The sequence below is a fragment of the Sarcophilus harrisii genome, chromosome 2 (assembly GCF_902635505.1).
Source record: "Sarcophilus harrisii chromosome 2, mSarHar1.11, whole genome shotgun sequence".
In the NCBI taxonomy this organism is placed as follows: domain Eukaryota; kingdom Metazoa; phylum Chordata; class Mammalia; order Dasyuromorphia; family Dasyuridae; genus Sarcophilus; species Sarcophilus harrisii.
This window is the reverse complement of record NC_045427.1, coordinates 306,234,514-306,252,081: the sequence shown is the minus strand read 5'-3', so window position 1 is coordinate 306,252,081 and position 17,568 is coordinate 306,234,514. Positions and strand designations below refer to the sequence as shown.

Below are 17,568 nucleotides of genomic sequence, written 5' to 3'. Positions count from 1 at the left end.
TAATGAAATGATACAGAATGAAATGAATAGACACTGGAGAACAATTGATATAATAATGTTGGAATCCATACAAAGTGTTAACTCATTAGAGTTGATAGAGACAATAATTAGCCACAGGTAACTCTAGAGAACTTTTAAATTTAGTTCTCTATACCATTAATTTTTTAATTTTTGATAAAGATGCACTGGCTCCAGCAGACAGGTTTTATAACCCACCGGAAGGGCAGTGTTCAGTGCGAGCAGCTCCACTATCTTTAGATAATTGCCAGGTGATGTGGAGAGACCCAGAAAGTGGTGAATGGAAGGGACCAGATAGGTTAACTGCTTGGCTCCAAGAGCTCTTGCAGCTTGTCCTTTGCCTCTGCTTTCTTCAGCCTCCAGCCAGCACAAAGATGGAAGATGGAATGAATCTGACTTCACCTCCAAGACTGGGCTTGTGGGCTTCCTCCCAGAGTGCTCTTTGGCCCTGAGAGCTTCTTGCTTATATGCTGTTCACTAAGTACACACCAATCATTATATCACTGGGAAAACATTATTTGTTGTATGATTAAATCAACGCTAAACTAGATTTAAACATTGTCTCCTCAATTACACTTAGTACCTTGTTTCAAGTTCTGGCCCATAACATCTCCTTGTAGGATCAGATCAATCATACTGAGTCATGCTAAATTAGATAATTATTGTCTCTATCAAGTCTAATGAGTTAACACTTTGTAAGGATTCCAACATAACTACAAAATTATAAAGAAAAACCATTTTTAAAGAATTAAGATCTCTGATCAGTGTAATGGCCAATCATCAGATTGGCTTGATGAGGCATGCTTCCCCCCTCCTGATAGAAAGGTGTATTAAAGGTACAAAATGAGATGTGTTCAAATATGGATAACGTATTTATTTGTTTTGCTTATTCTGCTTATTTATTACACTATATAATCATATAAAAGCACTTTTTTGAAGGGAGAGAGAAAATTAATGGGGGAAGTGACATGACATATTGGCTAAAGAAATAAAGGAGCATCAGTAAAACATTTTTATATAATACTCAGAATATAACAGAAGAAAATTTCAAGGGAAATAAACAGAACAGCTTTGGGGCTAATGTGTTGAATCTGTCACATACTTTTAAAAACCCAATCTGTATTGAATACACATTTGAAGTTTCTTATTCAATTTTCTTTTTTCTGTTCTTTATACACATGGGAATGTTTAATTCATCATCATCATCCTTCCTTCCCTCCCTCCCTATCTTCTCCCTTCTCTCCTCCCCTTTTTTCCTTCTTATCTTCCCTTTCTCCTTTTCTCCCTCCTTCTCTTTCTCTCTCCCTCCCTCCCTCTCTCCTCCTTCATTTCTTCTCATCTATGTCAGTATCATCCATCAGCATATAAGCTCTTATGTAACAGGCAGACAGCATTCTGAGTTAATTTCATTGTAAATGGTTCTGAAATAAATGCTTTTTGATAATGATAGGGAAGCCTTCATTTAAATTTAATGGGGAGAAAAAAAAACTTATTAAGTGGTAAAGTATTGGGCTAGCCCTGTGGGACCTCAGTTGATAAATGAGGTAAGTCAGTGTTCTCAAGGAGCTCATAATTTGGTGCTGTAAATAAGATATTTATAAGTAGAGCTATAATACAAATTAGACTGTGATATGTCAAGTCAATAAGTACCTACTATGTGTCAGGCACTGTCCTAAATTCTAGGAATGCAAAGAAGGACAAAAGATAGTCCGATCCTCAGGGAACTCACAATTGAATTACACCATGCAAACATGTACAAACAAGATATAGTCAGGATAAAATCGAAGATAATATCAAAGGGATAACACTGGTTTTAAGGGGGATTAGGAAAAGCTTTTGCAAAATGCAATTTTTAATTGAAATTTGAAGGGAAGCTAAGAAGTAAAGGTAAGAAGAGAGATCATTTCAGGCATAGGGTACAACCAGTGAAAATACATCAATAATGACATAGTGCTATGCTGTAAATTATGACAAGTATGTTGAATACAGAGGAAGATGGAAAGATTGACAGGATATGATGTGAAGAAAAGTAAGAGCCAGAAAACAATATATTCAAGCACTACAACAATGTAAATAGAAAGAAACAATCCCAAAACAATCCAATTTGAGTTGCAAAATTAAAAAATATATATATATGAGCAGGTACCCCCATCCTACTCCTTTGCAGAGGTGAAAGGTCCTCTGTTACACTGTGTATATTTTCAGACTTTTTGATATGTTTTGATTTTTAAAAATCTTATTCTTTAAAAAAAAATTCACTATATTGGATAGCTCCCTGGGAAAGAGTGAGAAGGGGTATTGAGACAAATTTTGGTGCTGTAAAAAACATCAATTAAAAGAATTTTTTTAAAGAAGAAAATTTGAGCAGTCAGAAGAGTGTCTTTAAAGGAATAATAAATCACTGGATTTAGGACTAGAATAAAGGGAAGAGAGTAAGGTGTTAATACTGGAAAGATATAAGGGAGCTAAGTTATGAAGGACTTTAAAAGTCAAACAATAATAAATATATGGAGATTTAATTCTGGAATACAGTGGGGAAGCTCAGGGCAAGCTTCATGGAAGAGGTGCTCAAAAGTTTATTTTCAACAGATAGAGAGTGGGCGTGAGGTAGCTTTAGAGATAGAAAGAACAATGGCAATGGGACTAAGAAAGGGAGGGACAAATTGGGGAACTAAGGTTAGCTACTACCTAGAGTAATTGAAGGGAAGCAGTATGAGATTAAGGTAAAAAGGTAGCTTGGAAGCTCCAGTTAAGAAGTTTGGAATATATCATATAAGTAATGGGGAGCCATGGGAGGCTTTTAAGAACATGGGTCTTTCAATGCTATGTATCAGATAAGAATACCAAGGCAGTGTAGAAGGTAGAGACAGAAAGCAAGGACACTAATTAAGATGGTAATACACTTTTTAAAAGGGCACCTAATACAGTTTCTTAAACTTTTTCTACTCTCAACCTCTTTTCAGCTAAGAAATTTTTATGTGATCCACAAATATATGGGTATATAAAGAAAGGCATACAAATCAAACAATTACTGACAATAAATCAGAATTTCTAGACTCCCACATTCAGTTATGAGATCCCACATGGGGTCGAGACCCATAATTTAAGAAGCTGGGATCTACTAGAAAGGTGTGAGGCAGGAATAATGACCTTGGGAACCCTTGAGAAATAAATTGAAGAAAGTAACTAGAGATTAGGATTTAGTGATTGACTGAATGTGAGATTGAAGGGAGGAGTTGAAGATGACACTCAAAAGTGAGGTAAGTAAATTCCCAGTAGAATGTAAATTTCCTAAGGGCAGGGACTTTTTTGTTTTGTTTTTTGTATAATTGTGCGGTTTGGTGCTTGGCTTTTAGATTGTACTTAATGAACTTTGGTTGAGTTGAATTGAATTGAATTGGGATGGTTGTCTTTCACCTCCATCTGAAGGACTGGCGGAGCTACAATTTCTGTAGGATTTTTTGTCGAGACCCTGGATTTATAGAAGCCAGAAACTTGATATACAGAATGCAGTTGGATGCGTCAGGATCGGACCAGATCAAGATCACAGATTCAGAAATCAAAATAGACTTAAATAGAGAAGTTGGGGCTAAAGAGAAATTTTGGACACATTCACACAGACAATTCAACTCTTAGGTGTAGACGACGACTGGAAGAGTAAGAAGAGAGTTGGGAAGATGGATTCGGTGATTTCAAGAAGTTGAAGGAGCGGGATGGAGGAGCATTTGACGGTAGTTGTCCAAGGTAAGGTAAATCAGTTTCTGCTACTTAAAGAAGAGGGATTGACATTTGAAGAATGTAATAGCTGGTGTGGGGAGCTGGGTTTGGTCGGGAGGGAAGGGAGGGGTGATGGTGGTGTACAGGTGAAAATTTACTGAGGAACGGATGTGGAAGCTGGGTAGTTAAGTAATTCGGGGCACACAAAGGGTTAAAACCAGACAGGAAAAAGCCTGGGGAAAAGACACTGCAGGGAACTATCCAGTCTAGTCTCCCCCACCGGGAAAGGTTAGATAGGACCCGATTGAAAGTTCTTCCCTCTCTCGTGTTCTGTTGATAAGCCAATGGAGGTGAATCAAAGGGGGAGGAGGCAAAGATTTGACTCTCTCCACCGCCATACACCCCACCCTCTTGTCCCTGGTTGTTTGGTTCTTTATTTTCCTGGCTACTTTCTTCCTAAAGAACCCCTCCCCCAATATACACACTTAAACACACACGGACACACACTTATGCATCTGACATCTTTAGTCCTGGTTTAGACGTTTGGAAGGTTCACAAGAATTGTTGAGTCAACATGACCTTTGAGGAGAATGGGCCCATCATGGGGAGCAATGATAGGGTTCCGAGGTCCATTGGGAGGCTTACAGGGTGAGCCCTCTTGAATAGGAATGGTCTTGAAAACTGGAGAGTTCAGGGAATGAGATATAGAACTTGGCTCCTTTAGGGGTGATTTTTTTTTTCCCTTGACTCCTAAAGCTGTATTTCTGAAGCTAAGAACTCCAGCTTCTTATTGACCTTTTTTGAAGGGACTGGGTCAGTGGTTGGAAAGAGTAGGGGTGGATTAGGGAAAAACTAAGAGCCCCCAAGGTCCCTGACAATTCAAGGAGTTGTTTTCCAGACCCCTGTGCTCTGCTTCTCTATACCTCTCCTAGGGAGACAGTCTTAGTCTTAGACTTTCTCTCCTTCCCGACTCTACATTTAAAAAAAATTTTTTTTTAAATTAGGAATTGGGACATTTCAACTGGGGTGGATTTCCTGAAGACTTTGGGGTCAGAGCTGCCACTTTAAGAAGTCCTGCTGATTTGAGGGTCCTGGGACAATAGCTATTATCACTTTAGCTTTGGAAGTGACCCCCCGAATCTACACTTCTTTCATCTTGAGACAAGAGCACTTGAGGATGGACTATTTCCTGGTGGGGGGAGGGGAGGAGCTTAAATCTTTTCACACACTCGCCAGTTGGCCGTGAATGGTTTGGTTCAGTGTAAAATGGCTCACTCCAGATTTGAAACCAGATCCAGTGTGAATATGGTGTCCAGCTGGGGAAGCCAGACCTGGTGGGAATCCTGTCCTGGGATTTAAATATACAAGGCTGAGAAGTACAGAGCAAGAAAGTGGACACTGGGACCAGATATTGGGAGCCCTGCAGATTCAGGCTACAAGGTCAGTAGGATGAAGTCCCTTAATGTCCCAGTCTGGGTGGAGAAGGGTATGTTTGTCTTGGGTGCATGCCATTGCTGAGTCAACGCCTGCAGCTTGGGGTGTCTGGAGCCTATGCTCTGGGAGAATGAGGAGTCCTAATGAAGTGTATGGGGGGAAGTAGGGAGGGTCACATCCTTGGGTCAGGGAGTCACTGCCCCAAAGGAGCACCTACTTTTCTTTCCCTGCTGCTTTTGGGATTGGGAGAGACAGAAACAGAGGTACAGGGAGAGAAGGAGAAGGAGAGGAATGGAGAGAAAGAGAGGAGAAATGAGAAAGATAGAGTAGAGAGAGAAGTACAGAAAGAAATAGAGGGAAGAAGAGAGGGAAAAAAAAGAGATGAGAGAGAGGTAGAGGTACAGGTACAGAGAGAGGGAGAGAGAGGTAGATTTAGAGGTATAGGGAAAGGTAGAGAAGAGAGAGAAAAATTGAAGAGAGAAGAGAAAAAGAATAAAGGGAAGAGATTATTTTAGAAGATTTTTCTCTTTTCCCAACCCCCACCCTCACCAAATCCCTTCACCATCCAACACAATGAACCTAAGCTTGGCCCCTCCCCAGTTTCTGGAATTTCTCTTTCCTGGACACACGATCTTGTACTGTATGTAGGACCTTAGAGGTCACCCCGTCAACTTCTCCTTTTCTCTATGAAGCACCAAGTGATTCCTTCTCTTTTTTCTCTTCTTATTTTTTGAGTCTGCTATGGGTCTGGTTAGTTCCCCACACCCTGGGCAGCTGGTGCTGACGGGCAGCTGTTAATACCATTGTATTTTCCCCTTTCAATGTATTTTCCTCTTTTCCTCTCGCCCTATTTTAATTCCCCTTTCCCATTTATGCCTTGGGCCTGCCAGTGGCTGTGCCTTATCCTAGTTGAGACTTCTGGGTTAAAGAAAGGTGTAACAGATCTCAGTCTTAGATTTCGCTTATATTGTGTGGAAGTTACCCCTCTGAGAGCTGAGGTCCCACGGGTCTTTCCCTCATCTGGACATCCCTTCCCCACCCAACTGCCACTCCAGTCATGGTGTCCTATTTGCCTGGGCTCCGTATAAGACCTGCTGCCTACCATGGGAGGGAGAAAGAGTAACTTCCTCAACATGGCAGTCACTCTCTCCCCCCGAAGATGGGGAGCCGGGAATGAGGACCAGAACTGGAGTAACTAGTGATGTAGTGAGAAGGAAGAACTGGGGAGAGGCTGGCCGAGTTCCCTTATGGATGTGAATTGTTAAGCTACTGGCTGGTGTGGAGAGTGAATGAAAGAACACATCATGCTATGGGCTCCACACTGGACAATAAAAACATAGTTTGACCTTTTCTCCTGTGAACTGGGAAGATAAGACTAGGGAGAAGAAATAGAGCAGAATACAAGTTCCTTGCGGGCAGGGCTGTTTTAATACATTAATAAATGGTTTTTGAATGCAACTATTATTTAGCTTATTATAACTAAAAGTCACTGAGACTATCCTGGATTACGGGCCAAGAGGAAACTGTATGGTAATTGCTGAGCTTCTGAGGACAGACTATATTAGCTAAGAGGGAAGGGAGGACTACTGAAGGGAAACACCAAGATGGACCCAGTTCCTAGGGTTTAATACACAGGTCTCGGAGAGGGTTAAGGTGACCTAGCTGGCCTTAACTTTGTAAGCTGGGACCTGGTCTTTTTAACCTGGGTGCCCCTTGCCAACAAGCACCTGGCAAGTTCTTTGGAAGGGGGTGTACTAAGCGAAGAAAACATGGATTCCTTCCAACTTTGAGATTCCTTGAGATCCTAAATGCTTTTTTCACCTTTTGGTTCTTTTGCCACCACCAACACAGGGCTGGGGAGGACGGTGTTGGAGAAGTAAGGGGAGAGGCGGCTTTGGTATTTCTGAAGAACCTAGGAGGTGATATGCACACAGACTCCGGCAGGGACTGAGAGGAGAAAGGGAAAGAGAATAAATTTTTTTGTAACAGACCATTTTATAGAAGACCCAGGATGGCTAACCCTGTTAGTCAACTAGTATTTATAAAGTGCCTACTATGTGAAGGGATCCTAAGAAAAGCAGACAGTACCTAAACTCAAGGTTTAATGAGTTTACAATTAATTGAGTCACAATTTAAGGGGGTTGGGGGTGGAGACAACTATATACAAGATAAATTGGAAATAATCCACAGAGGGAGGGCACTAGAATTAAAGAGGATCAGAAAAGTAGAAAGTGGGGTTTTAGCTGAGACATGAAGGAAACCAAGCTTGCTGGGAGGTGGAGATGAAGAGGGAGAACATTGCAGATTTGGGGGACAGTGACTATGAATGAAAAATGGTGTCATGTCCAGCATACTCCTTGTCGTTTACTGTCCATATTCCTCAGTTGTAGTAGCCCCAGGGAAACACAGTGATATGAAAAGCATCCTTGAGGTCAATTCAGTTCATTTAACATTAATTAAGCATTTATTGGAGACAAAACATTGTGTTTATTTAATAGCTTTTTGTTTACAAAACATATTCATGGGTAATTTTTCAGCACTGACCCTTGCAAAACCTTCAGTTCCAACTTTTCCCCTCCTTCCCCCACCCCCTTCCCCAGATGGCAGGTAGATCAGTACATGCAAAACATGATGTTTTAAGTGTGAAGCTTAAGATCCCTCCCAACTCCACCTAATTTAGGAAAATTCCGATTCCATGGATTTTCCACAATCTGCTAGAGGTCTTTCTGGGTTATCTCCCCACTCCCTCCCCACCCTCCCAACCCACACTGATACCTTGTGTAGACCTTGCATGTACATAATTATTTGCATGTCGCCTCTGCCACTGGAATGTGAGCTTAAGGGGAAAGGACTACATTGTTCCTTCAGTGAGCAGTAATGTTTGGGGTGGAAATTCTGTGCCGGGCACCTAAATGCTTCCCAGTAAGTAAGTACTTAATATATGCCTGTGGGTAAGTGACTTGTGGGCTCACACATCCAGCAAGTGTTAAGTGGCTGATTTGTTTAGTCTATGTTAAGTAAGGGCCGAGATCTCGGAGCCTCCTGACTTCAGGACCGGGCTCTATCCGCTGCCCCATCTGCTGCCCCATCCGTCTGCTTAGCGTCTCAGGACCGGAGGAGCTTTGATGGGGCTTTTGGGCACCCTGCAACCTGGGGGAGACGGAATCTCCTTTCTCCTACTTCATGGCTTTATGTGACCTTGGAAAAGCTTCTCTCAGCCTCATTTTATCCCTGTCTAGGATGAGAAAGTTGGACTTCATCATCTCTTGAGCTCTCTGACCTTCCCTTCTCGTGTTCCTTCCAGGGCCATTTGCTTGTCAAACTTTGGCCAGCTGACTTCTGACCTCTGATGTGACCACTGACCCCCCGGCCTGCTCCTTTCTCCTTGACCTTCTTTTGTAGCTTTTGACATTGTTTATTTATTCTCCGGAGAGGCTCCTGTAATGTTGCCCTCTCCTTGTCCTTTTTTGATTCTCCACAATCTCCTGTGGGATCGTTCATCTTCTGACCCCCTTTTGCATGAGTGTGCCCCAAGGCCTAGGCTGTCCAAGGGATACCTTCTCTGGCTGATTTCATCTGCTTCAGTGTTTATGTTGGTGATTCTCTGATCTTGATCTTTCTCCCTGAGTTTCAGTCTTGGAGTCATCTCTAATTCAGCCTGAACCGAATTCATTATCTTAACTTGGTCCACCTAAACCTTCCCGTTTTAATATTAATAATAATAAATAACTAGCATTTACATAGTGCTTACTCTGTACCAGGCACTGGACTAAGCCCTCTACAAGTATTATCTCATTTAATCTTTACAATAACCCTCAGAGATAGGTGTGATTGCGGGTATTATCATTTTTACCCTCCCCACCTTTTTTCTTACAATTTTGGAACCTGAGGGTCACCCAGCTAGTAAAAGTCCAGATTTTGAACTGAGGTATTCCTAACTCCAGGCTCAGCAGTCTAGCCATTGTACCAACTCATTCCCTGTTACTGTTAGAGCTACTGGTGTCCTTCCAGTCATCCCAAATCAAAAACTCCCAAGGTCATTATAGGATCGTAGATCCCTAGCTAGAAAGCGCCTTTAAAGAGCTTTTTACCTGTCTCTTAGAATCTCTAGTTTTCCTTCAGAGTTTAGCAAAACACCAGTTGCTATATGAGGCCTTTCCTCGCCTACCTGCTCACACCTCTTCTTTCCATTGAAATTAGTATGTATTACTTTCATTTCTGTTATATACTTTCATGGCTATTAAATACTTATATAATTTCATGGTTATTATATACTTATAATTTGTCTTTTCTTATAGAATATAAGCTTCTAGAGGGAACAAATCATTTTATTTTTGATTTTATATCCCCAGCATCTTACATGATGTTTTATATGTGGTAGGAGATTAATTTTTTAATTTAAATTTTTTTTCAAATAGCATTTTATTTTCCCAAATGCATGCAAAGATAGTTTTCAACATTCACCTTTGTAAAACTTTGTGCTCCAACATTTTCTCCCTCCCTCCCCCTTATCTCCTCCCCAAGATTGCAATGTAGTTGTTAAACATGTGCAGTTAGGAGAGTAAGTATTGATGATTGATCCATCCTTGGTTTGGGGTCACTCTTAATTCTAGAGAATGGGCAGGTTCATTTCCATTCTTCAACTGAAATCCAATAGGTGTATATGACAGCACATGGTAGAGTACTCTTCCTATATGGAGTGTATGATAATTTTGGCAGCATATTGAAAAAGATAGATCTGGATTTCAAGATGGGAAAACCTGGGTTCAAACTTCATCTCACGGAATGTATATGATCTTGAGCAAGTCAGGTAAACTTTCTGAGACTTGGCTTCTTCATCTGTAAAATGTAAATAATGAGCCCTATTTCACAGGGTCTGTGGGATCATAAATCTAGAATTTAAAGGGACTTAAAATACCACAACTAGTTCAGTCCCCTCATTTATTGCACAGCAGCCCATCCCAAATTTAGGAAGTTCTGGGTGGAAGATACATTTGTAAGGGAGTTGGGAGGACATTATTGAATTCTAAATATCTGAACCTGCTACTAGATATGGGAGAAAGCTCTGCTGCCTATTAGTATAGACGTTTGGAGGAGGGGGAAAGGGCTGAAAATATAGGACACTACTGGAAAACTAAGTGGCTGTCATCTAGTTCTCTCCCTCTCCCTCTCTCTTTCCCTTTTTCTTTTTTCTTTTTTCTTTTTTTCCTCTCTTAATATGAGTTACATTAACCCCCAACCCTTTTCCCAAATCACCTGGCTGGTTAGCCCCTTGTTTTGTTTCTTTGGGAAGGCTACTATCAAGCCTCCGGATGTTCCACCTGAATTATATTAGCATTTAGTTCTGCTTAAGAGTGTGGAGCTACGGCCTCCACCCCTCCTCCCCATGCTACATTCTCAGTCCCAGCTGTGTTTGCTGCCAAGTTAGGACCCAGAGTTTCTCTGGGAGGAAGTGGGACAAGCTACCCCTTTTCTGGAATCGGCCACAGGGAGTTTTTGCTGCCCTCTGCCTAGGTTTGTCTTTGGAAGAAGAGTCTTTTTAGGACAGGAATTGGGAGGAGATATGGGATGTGAAGAGGGTATTACTGGAAATAACCCTGCAGAAGCCAGGAAATGTGGGCTAGAATCCTGACTACCACTTTCTAGCTACATGATCTTTGGGATAAATTTTATCACCCCACCGGGTTTTAGCTTGCCTTATGTGCAGAACGAGTAAGTTTGTGACAGTGTGGGGTAGTTTGGAATCCGAAGACCTGGTGTAAATTCAGGTTCCGCTACTTAAAACTTAGGTGACATAGGACAGATCAGTTGATGATCTTTCATCCTTTGCCATTCCAAAAAATGAGGGAATGAGACTAAATAATATATTTGGAAGAAAGATCCTGTTTGGCTCTGGGATCCTGTGGCAAGGGATTCTTAATCTGAGGTTTGTGAAATTGTTTTTTTCTTGTATTTCAGTATTGCTAGTTTCCTTTGGGATCCTCCTAAACCTTTTTCATATATATAGATATAGATAGATAGATAGATATAGGAAAACCTTATTTTGAAAAAGAGGAACAAGAGCCTCCAGGTGCTGCAGTCCTATAAAGAAGCCTTTTCAGGAGCTAAAGGCTTGAGTCCCAGGTGTCGAGCATTGGAAGAAGGGGGGCGGGAGGTAGAAGTGATCTGTAGCCCCGTTTGCGGCATCCTCTCTGACCTTGCCTTTTCCTCCTACAGAATGATCTCTCGGACGCAGCTGGTGCAGGGGGTGCTCCAGGAGCTCCAGGAGGCAGCTGAATGCTTCGGCTTGGAGGGCCTGACCAATGCTGCCCTGGAAGCCAAGAAGACCCTGTCTTCCTTCTCTCTGCCCAGCTGCCGCAGTGGGGACCAGTTCCAGGGCGAGATGGATGTGGACTCGGTGGCTCTCAGCCTGTATCCGGAAGACGCCCCCAAGAACATGTTGCCCCTGGCATGCAAGGGGAAGGGCAGCCGGCTGTTTGAGGCCGCCAGCGTGTTGCTGTGGGGCGGGCCTGGCCTGAGCCCGGAGCTGCGGGCTCGAACCGTGGTGGAGATGTTGCTGAACAAGCATTACTATCTCAAAGGCATGATTGACTCCAAGGTGATGCTGCAGGCTGTCCGCTACTCCCTCTGCTCCGAGGAGACCCCGGAAATGACCAGCCTGCCCCCGGCCACCCTGGAGGCCATCTTTGATGTGGATGTCAAGGCCACCTGCTTCCCCGACAGCTTTGCCAATGTGTGGCACCTCTATGCCCTGGCGTCTGTCCTCCAGCACAACATCTATTCCATCTACCCCATGTGGAACCTCAAGATCCGGCCCTACTTCCACCGGCTGATCAGACCCCGCTGCTGCAACCAGCCCCCCTCGACTCTCCACATCATGTGGTCGGGCCAGCTGCTGGCGGGCCAGCTGCTGGCCAGCCAGGTCTTCAAGCCTGAGTATTTCTCCGCGGTGGTGGGGCTGGAGGAAGTGGAGGCCGAGGTGGCCAGCCCCCCACCCCCACCCCCCGTGCCCCCAGCAGAGACATTGGAGCTGCTGAACCGAGACCCCCGGCTCACCTACTCCCACCTGCGCGAACGCTACAGCATCACCAAGAGCACCTTTTACCGCTGGAAACGCCAGTCCCGAGAACACCGCCAGAAGGCAGCCACACGCTTCGTTGCTAAGCACTTCCTCCAGTCCTGCTTCCAGGATGGCAACGTGATCCCTTTGCAGCGCTTCCGCCAGATGTTCCCTGAAATCTCCAGGTCCACTTACTACGCCTGGAAACACGAGCTTCAGGGCCCCTCTGAAGGTGGCGTGAGCAAGGACCCCCTCTCGGGGCTCTCTCTGGAGGTGGAGGAGCTGGAGAAGCTGTCGGCAGAGGGGAAGAAGAGCTGCCCCCCAGACGCCTCCCCAACGGGGATCTTCATGCAGGGAGCCAAGAGCTACCTGGAGCGCTGCATCTCCATGAACACGCTCGTGCCCTACCGATGCTTCAAGCGCAGTTTCCCCGGCATCTCTCGGTCCACCTACTATAACTGGCGCAGGAAGGCCATCAAGGGGAATCCCAATTTCAAGATCCCACCCTCCCTTCCCGGGGGGAGTCTCCGTCCTCCCATGGGGGAGATCTTGCAGCCCGGGAAAGGCATTCCCATCAGGAAGGGGCTGGCTGGGTTACCGCCAAGCTCCCGGGGCTTCTTGGCTCTGAAGCCCTCTCTGGCTCGATGGCAGAAGCGACTGCGCCGGGCTGCCAGGAGGCAGGTCCAGAGCGGGCGCCTCCCTTTCTGTCAGTTCCGCCTTCGCTACCCCACCCTCTCGCCCAGCTCCTTCTGGCTCTGGAAAGGCACGGCCAAAGGCAGGGCTAATTCTCGATCCCGGCTCCCCTTACCGGCCCCTAGTCGGGGGGCCCTGGGAGCCGTGGGGAAGGTGGAGGCAGAGGAGAAGCCCGTGGTGCCAACGGTGCAGAAGGAGGGAGCCCCCAAGGAGGACCGCTCCCTGGGGCCCTATCACGGCACCCTGTCTGGGTACGCGGTGGCAGGAGGGGCTGGTGGGGGGGGCGGGGGCAGCAGTAGCAACGGCAAGGTATTTGTCATGGATGTGATCGCCACCACCCAATTCAAGGCCCAAGCTAAGCTCTTCTTACAGCGACGCTTTGAGTCAAAGACCTTCCCCTCTTACAAGGAGTTCAGTGCCCACTTCCCTTTCACAGCACGGTCAACGTACTACATGTGGAAGCGAGCCCTCCATGACGGCCTCACTCTGGTGGACGCCTAAGATGCCTGGGCAGCGAGCTTGGAGCTTAGCCACATCCTACCAGGACCCACTCCGGGCGGCGGTGATCACCTTTCCTGCCCTCCCGAGAAAATACTGGCCCAACTTCTTTCCCCCTCGGCCACTGGTACAAAGTCCCAGGAGGTGGCTGGGCTGCTTTGCCCGTGTCTTAATGTTGTGGGACATAAGATGCCTTCTCAGTTTCGTAGTCTCTTGTTATTTTCATTTTTTTTTTTAATTTTATTTTCAAGTTCTGCTGATTTTCCTGAAAAAGGAGGAGAATGAAACTGGTGGGGAGGGACCCACTGGAGCGGATGCTCATTTTCTCAGGGACTTTAGGGACTAGTGAAAGTGGAGAGGGGCTGGTTTTTTGTTTTGTTTTATTTTTTATTTTTTCCCAACCTTGATGGTAAGAAAGGTTTGTGTACCTCTATTTCTATGGTTTTTGAGGATTTTTTTTTTTTAATTAGTTGTCCCCTCCAGACTTCCCTGCTCAGACAGACCCTATCGGGTATGGACAGAACTGAAGGAGGGAATCATGGCAGCAATGGTGGTGTTGGCTTCCAGGCAGAGAACTGGAATATGGGTGCGTTCATGGGGGCAGCAGCCTTTATAATGTGGGGATTTTGCTTATCCAAGCCTAATCTATTTCCCTACTATTGACCCCTGAACTCAAGGGAACTCTGCCAGGCTCAAAGTGCCCTGATCCCCCAGCCCCTCACTTATCTCGGCCAAGCTGCAGCAGGAGTGTGGTGGGTTTTGGGTGTTGAAGAGTGAGAAGCCGTTGCTATGTGTTTTGGCTCCTGAGGGTGAAGGCATCAAGCTGAGATCTGAATGCTGGTGTGTCTGGAGGCTGGTTCCCTCTTACAGGGTCAGTGTGATTCAGAGAAGTTGCATGTATTTGGGGGTTTGGGAAGTGCTGAAAGCTGGCCCTATAGAGGTAATAATTTGGTTCTAGTCTTAGCTTCTTTTCCTCCTCACCACTTTTGCTGAGAGTAGAAGTGTCCAAACCGGCTTAGCCCACTGACTGGAGAGCCAAATTCTTTCTGGGGTTATGTGTTGGGGGGGCTTAAAGGGGAAGCAGGAATACTGCCTGGCTCAGCCTAGTCTGTTTGCCTGGGAAAAAGTTTCCTCTATTCTCCCAGAAGACAGAAAAGTCGGACATCTGCCTTCTTTAACTAGATGTGTTTCTAAGAGATCACATCCAGGTTGCCACCCAGTGATACCACAGGTATAATAATGCCTTAAATATCTGTCCTCTAGCTGTCCCCTTCTCTCTCAGCAAGGTCTCCCAGCTCTTCCCCATAGAGCAGTAGATTGCCAGCCCAGAAGTGGGCTCTTCCACATAAAGATATGGGACCATTCCGTTGTGTGAATGAAAAGCAGGTTGTAGGGATAGGGTGGGTGAAATTTCTTGTCTGGTGAATTGTAAAGCAATAAAAAGTAGGGGTTTTTTTTGCCTTCAGTCCATTGCCTCTTCCCTTTCTTTTGCTGAACTTGTGTTCTCTGAGAACATTAAACAAGTCATTTGACCTAGTTAGCTCTATTTCCTCACCTTGGAAATAAAGGGTTTCGATCCCAGTTTCTTTAACTGTGAATTGTAATCCCTTACGGGGTCTTGTAAAGATTGCAAAATCATGATTATCAGTAAATTTGATTTGCATCCTTATTTTATGTATCCATTTACCTGGAATCTTTATAAAAAATTTTCAGGAGAAAAGGGGGTGTGAGTGGAAAAAAATTAAGAAGCCCTGGAGATGACAAGCATATCCCTCTCAGCTTAAATGCTGCTTTCCCTCATTTATTCCCATCCTCTGCTGGCTTAGGATCAATGAAGAGCCAAGTTTTTTTCAGTGACTGCTGGGCCAGTCAGCCCAGCAGGATGGGAACCAGTTGCTCGCATATTTGGACCAATCAGCAGCGCCCCAGTGGGGCGGTGCTCCAGCTCCCTTCATCTGCAGAGCTCTCATCCCTGAGGCTAGCCATGGGAACCCAAGGGCAATTTGGAGGATGCCAGCTTTCCTCCCACTTTGATCAATGTGGGCATATATAGTCATACTGTAGTATTAGTTTTGGAATGGGAGAACCTGATTCAAACGATGGCTCCGCTACCTGGACAGGTTTCTTTATTCCCAGCCCTCCCTTGCTTCATCTTCAAAAATAAAAGGGGTGGACTGGGTGGCTTCCTAAGTTTTTTGGGGTGCAAAAGAGCCATGCTGGCTTTCCAACTGGTTTGCTCTTGTTATCTGTTCGAGACCAGCAGATGGCACCCTAATGCCACAGGAGGAAAAGCCAGGTAAGGGGGTACCCTTAGTGGGATCTTCCCCCACTCTTAGCCCAATTTCTCACATTTTCCTTTGCTTGAAGAGAAGGCTTCACCTTATTTATATTAAGGACAACTAGACCGTGGTGCACCAAGGTAATATCAGAAAAATGTGCTGATTGATGAAGCATCTTTGGGGGAAACTTGAAATCAAAGGTCATTGAACCCAAGATCCTTTGCTATATATACAAAGGAAGAAACAAATTTAGGTGGAAAATAGGACCTGGTCTCCCAAAGAGAAAGATCCTGAGACAGGATTTGAAATGAAATCTTCCCGATTTGAAACCCAGTTCCTCGTCTACTCTGCCCTTCCTCATCCCGGTAAGAAAATTGAGAGAAATTCTCCTGCCCAGTCGGTCACACTTGTCCACAAGTGTAAGGTATGGGTCACCTTCCCTTGCTAGATTTCCTCCCCTTTGGGAGCTTGACTTGGGAGTTTGCGGCTGCCCCTTTGCTTACACTGGGAGAATAAGAATTTCAGGAGTCTGGATCTTGGGATTCAGTTGAGAATGGAGGCCTCCGGGGTAAAACGATGCTCTAACTCTTGTTTTCCACAGTTGGAATCTTATTTTGTCCCACTGACATGGATGATGGGGAAAATTCTATACTATATATATATTTCCCTCAAGGAGCGTTCTTGTTTTGGGAATGCTTTATCGCTTTAGGTATGTCACCTAAATGAGGATGAGGACTTCCTCACTGGTAAAATGAAGGGGTCCAATCACCAGTTCTAAAATGGATGATCTTTTAATTTGAAATAAATAAAAAAAGTGTTCATCATAACTCTGCCTCTTGCTAATTGCATGGCCTTGGGCAGCACAATTAATGAATGTCTCTAACTCAGCTTCCCCATCTGTTAAAACAAGTAAAACAATACAAGCCCCCACTTACCTCACAGCGAGCTTGTGAGGAACAAAGGGTGGGGGGGTTGTGTGTGAGTGTGTGTGTTTGTGTGTGTGTGTGTGTGTGTGTGTGTGTAATTGCTGCACAAATGTATGGTGGAGTAGGAAGAACAGCCTTTGGGGAAATGAGCAGCTGTAAGTAGGCTTAACATTAGGGGGAATTTTTTTCCCCTCTTAGAAAAATGGCTTTGAAAATAGCATGAAATCCGCTTAACTCCAGCAGCGTTTTCCTGCTAGGCAGGGAGAGCTGGGAGGAAGGAGATAGGCAAATATCACTCGGCCTAGGGGGTGACCAACTCTGGTGGCAGCCTCACCAGTTAGGGGATGACTTCTCTTGCCTGAGAGTCACAATACCCAAAACTAACATTTAGGTATCGTTTCAGATGGTCCTGGCTACAAATCTGAGGTAGGTGCTACCATTTATCTCCATTTTACAGATGAGGAAACTGAGATGTAGTTAAGTGGATTGGGATTCCACAGAAAGTGTTATGTAACATTTGAACTTGGATCTTCTTGCTAAATCCAGGTGATATTGGAGAAGCATGCCTTGGAATGCCAAGAGGACATCTGGAGAGGGGAAATAAGGGGTGTGAAGCAGGGGAAATGCTGTATAATGGAGGAGGGGGGCAGAGGGAGATTTGGGTAGAGAGTTCTGCTGATTTGGATTTTTAATCTTGAGTTCTGGGATATGTGAAGAGGAAAGAGCTGGTCCCCCATTGCTTCTTTTGCCCCTTTGTTTTTTTTTTTTTTTTCTTCTCAATAGTATTTTATTTGTCCAAATACATGTAAAGATAGTTTTTGTAAGACTGTTCCAAATTTCTCATTTCTCCCTCCTCAAGGCAAGCAGTCTGATACAAGTTAAATATGTGCAATTTGCCACGTGCAAGAAAAACCAGACCAAAAGGGGGAAAAAAAACAAAAGG

General features: G+C 44.7%; 1 protein-coding gene across 1 annotated transcript; it reads left to right on the top strand.

Annotated features, from left to right (window-relative positions):
• Positions 1 to 10,519: 10,519 nt before the first annotated feature.
• Positions 10,520 to 16,535, top strand: VRTN (vertebrae development associated). Its single transcript, XM_031952528.1, has 2 exons — positions 10,520 to 10,683; positions 11,386 to 16,535. Exon 2 carries the CDS (start codon positions 11,387 to 11,389, stop codon positions 13,421 to 13,423), a length of 2,037 nt encoding a protein of 678 aa, XP_031808388.1. The 5' UTR covers positions 10,520 to 10,683; position 11,386; the 3' UTR covers positions 13,424 to 16,535.
• The last annotated feature ends 1,033 nt before the right edge of the window (positions 16,536 to 17,568 follow it).

What these genes read in the sequence shown, in the direction of transcription:
- VRTN (XM_031952528.1), top strand. Translation starts at nt 11,387, where the DNA reads ATGATCTCTCGGACGCAGCTGGTGCAGGGGGTGCTCCAGGAGCTCCAG.